General features: G+C 57.7%; 1 protein-coding gene across 1 annotated transcript; it reads right to left on the reverse strand.

Annotated features, from left to right (window-relative positions):
* Nucleotides 1–319: 319 nt before the first annotated feature.
* Nucleotides 320–2,337, reverse strand: LOC121332694 (cyclin-dependent kinase 4 inhibitor B-like; the record flags this gene model as incomplete). The annotated part of the gene is made up of 2 exons (XM_041398393.1): nucleotides 320–676; nucleotides 2,209–2,337. Coding segments are annotated over 2 exons (486 nt in total), but the record flags the coding sequence as incomplete, so codon positions are not given.
* Between the last annotated feature and the right edge of the window lie 6 nt (nucleotides 2,338–2,343).

Below are 2,343 nucleotides of genomic sequence, written 5' to 3' on the forward strand. Positions count from 1 at the left end.
GGGAGCCACTGGGGAGCAGAAAGTCCAGATGCGGCCCCATCAAAACAGAGGAAGGGTTTATAGTATCATATCTCTGTGCGGGGATTTCCCTTCATATTTAATATTCAATATTGGCTATTTAATATTTTCACATTTAGTGTTTTCTTACTTCATATTTCATACTTCCTACTTCATATTTCATATTTCTCTTCAGTGTTTGGACTCTTGTGTGAATAAGGGGTCCTGCGGAGGGCCATAGCATTTCCAGTGCAGGATAATATATGGCCATGAGCAAAGAATATTGTCCTTCGTGCAGCCAGCAGGGAAACGCGATCCGGGGTTATTCACAGCATCGCATGAGTACTGTTCCACTTGGTGTCTTCCGAGCTGGGGGCGGGCAATAAGTCTGGGGAGAGGATGGCCCGGGGAGAGGTTGGGCACAGGGCAGAGGGTCGCGTAGGTACCGCCCCACAGCTCCGTGCGGGCCCCCCGCCGCCACGTCGAGGGACAGGCGGCCGCGGCCGTCGGGGATGTCGAGGCGCGCCCCGGCCCGGTGCAGCGCCGCCAGCGTCTCCAGAAAGCCGGCGCGGGCCGCATCGTGCGCCGGGAGGCAGCCGGTGCGCGGGTCGGGCCGGTTGGGGTCGGCTCCGTGCCGCAGCAGCAGCTCGGCCACCCGCGGGCTGCCCAGCATCATCACCTGCGGGGAGAGACAGCGTCAGCGCCCGCCGCAGAGCTCAGGCTTCTCGCTCGGCCCGGAAAGAAGGGAGATCCACAATGGAAAGGAGAAGAAAATCCGCCGGTGAGGCATAGAGACGGCTCTGGACACGCCACGAACGGTGAAGAACGTGTACCCGTCGGCGGAGTTGTGCCGTATTGGAAAACTCTCCTTTACCCATGCTAGAGGACAGGAGAGAACAGGTGGGGCAGAGAGGTGCGGGACTCCTGCCGGGGTCGGGGCGTGTGGATGCACACTGGGGTTGCTCCGCGACAGGAGCGGGAAGTCGGTAGGCTCGGAGCAGACGAACCGGGGGAAGGGGCTCGCCCTTCTCCCGGCACGCTCCCATAGAAACCCAGGTTACGTCCCAAGTCGCTTTGCACCGGTCCCCGCGGAACCGTGCCGGTGCAGCGGCTCGCGGGGACCGCCGTCGTTCCGCTCGCATCCGTTACACTTCCCAAGAGCGTCCCTGGCGTAATGCAGGGAGCCCACCGCGTCTTCCCTCACCGGCAGGAGGGAATGAACCTTTTGCCTCACCCGCGTGTCCTGGGCAGTACCAACGTGTCCGGCAGCCCTCCCCATCAGCCTCGCCGTTTTCTTAGTTGGGCTTCCCCTAGCGCACCCAGCAGTGTGTTCAGCACAGGGGATAAGTACCTGCCGCGAAGATTGGGGGGAAAAAACCCCCAAAACCAAAAAAGCAAAAGCACTGCAGGACGGCAACAAATACCTGTTTCGAGTGAAATGCTCCACCGACATTTTGAGTCGGAGAGTGTTTCGCAAGCACTGGCAGCACAACTTAAATATAGCTTCTCAGATTATTCCAGTTTCGTTTTATTTTGAAATTTTAATAAAAAGCTGGGTAGAACTACCCCGAAAACTAACTCAGCCTTTATAAACCTCTACTACACTTCCGGGCACTACGTCTACCCACACGTTCAGGCGAGTGTAAAATGTGGGCAGACTGAGCCCCACAGGCATTGCTCGTTGTTTGCCTGCAGCGTCACCTGGGCAAGGCTATCGCGACCGGGTATTTCTGTTCGTGAGAGCCACCGAATTTTCTTTTCTTTTTTTCTTTTTTTTTTTTTTAATTTTTTTTTCCCACGGGAGAGGAGACAAAAAAATGCAGTCATATAAAGAAGAAGACGAGGTATAACGAAAGGGAGATTATTTCTACAAACCTGACTTGTTACATTTTATTGCGCGTTTATTGCGAGATGAGCATTAAAGTTCTCGGATTTGAGTATTCCTATCTCAGATGGTTCAAACAATGTAAAGAGTTGCTAAGACTAAAGCCTCCCTGTTGCGACCGTCAACGGAGAAGACTTCCAGCTTCCCAGAGAGGCGAGAAAAGCCCCTGTGCCACGCCGCCTCGACAGCAGCCGAGCACAGTGACGGGGGCGGCCCCTTCGGGGCACCGGAGGGCTCGCTGCTGCCCCGGGGCGGCCGCCGCCCCCCTCGGGCAGGGCACGGAGGGCCGCTGCCGTCGCCCAGCTGCCAACAGTCCGCCTCCCTACCTGGATGGGGGTCCTGCCGTAGGAATTGGCGGCGTTGGGATCGGCCGCTCCGTCCAGCAGCTCCCTGAGGCGCTGCAGGTCCCCGCGGGTGGCGGCGTTGGCCAGCTCATCGGCCAGCGCGCCTGCCGCCCGCCG

The sequence above is a fragment of the Onychostruthus taczanowskii genome, unplaced genomic scaffold (genome assembly GCF_017590055.1).
Source record: "Onychostruthus taczanowskii isolate IOZ18803 unplaced genomic scaffold, ASM1759005v1 scaffold145, whole genome shotgun sequence".
NCBI classification, from domain to species: domain Eukaryota; kingdom Metazoa; phylum Chordata; class Aves; order Passeriformes; family Passeridae; genus Onychostruthus; species Onychostruthus taczanowskii.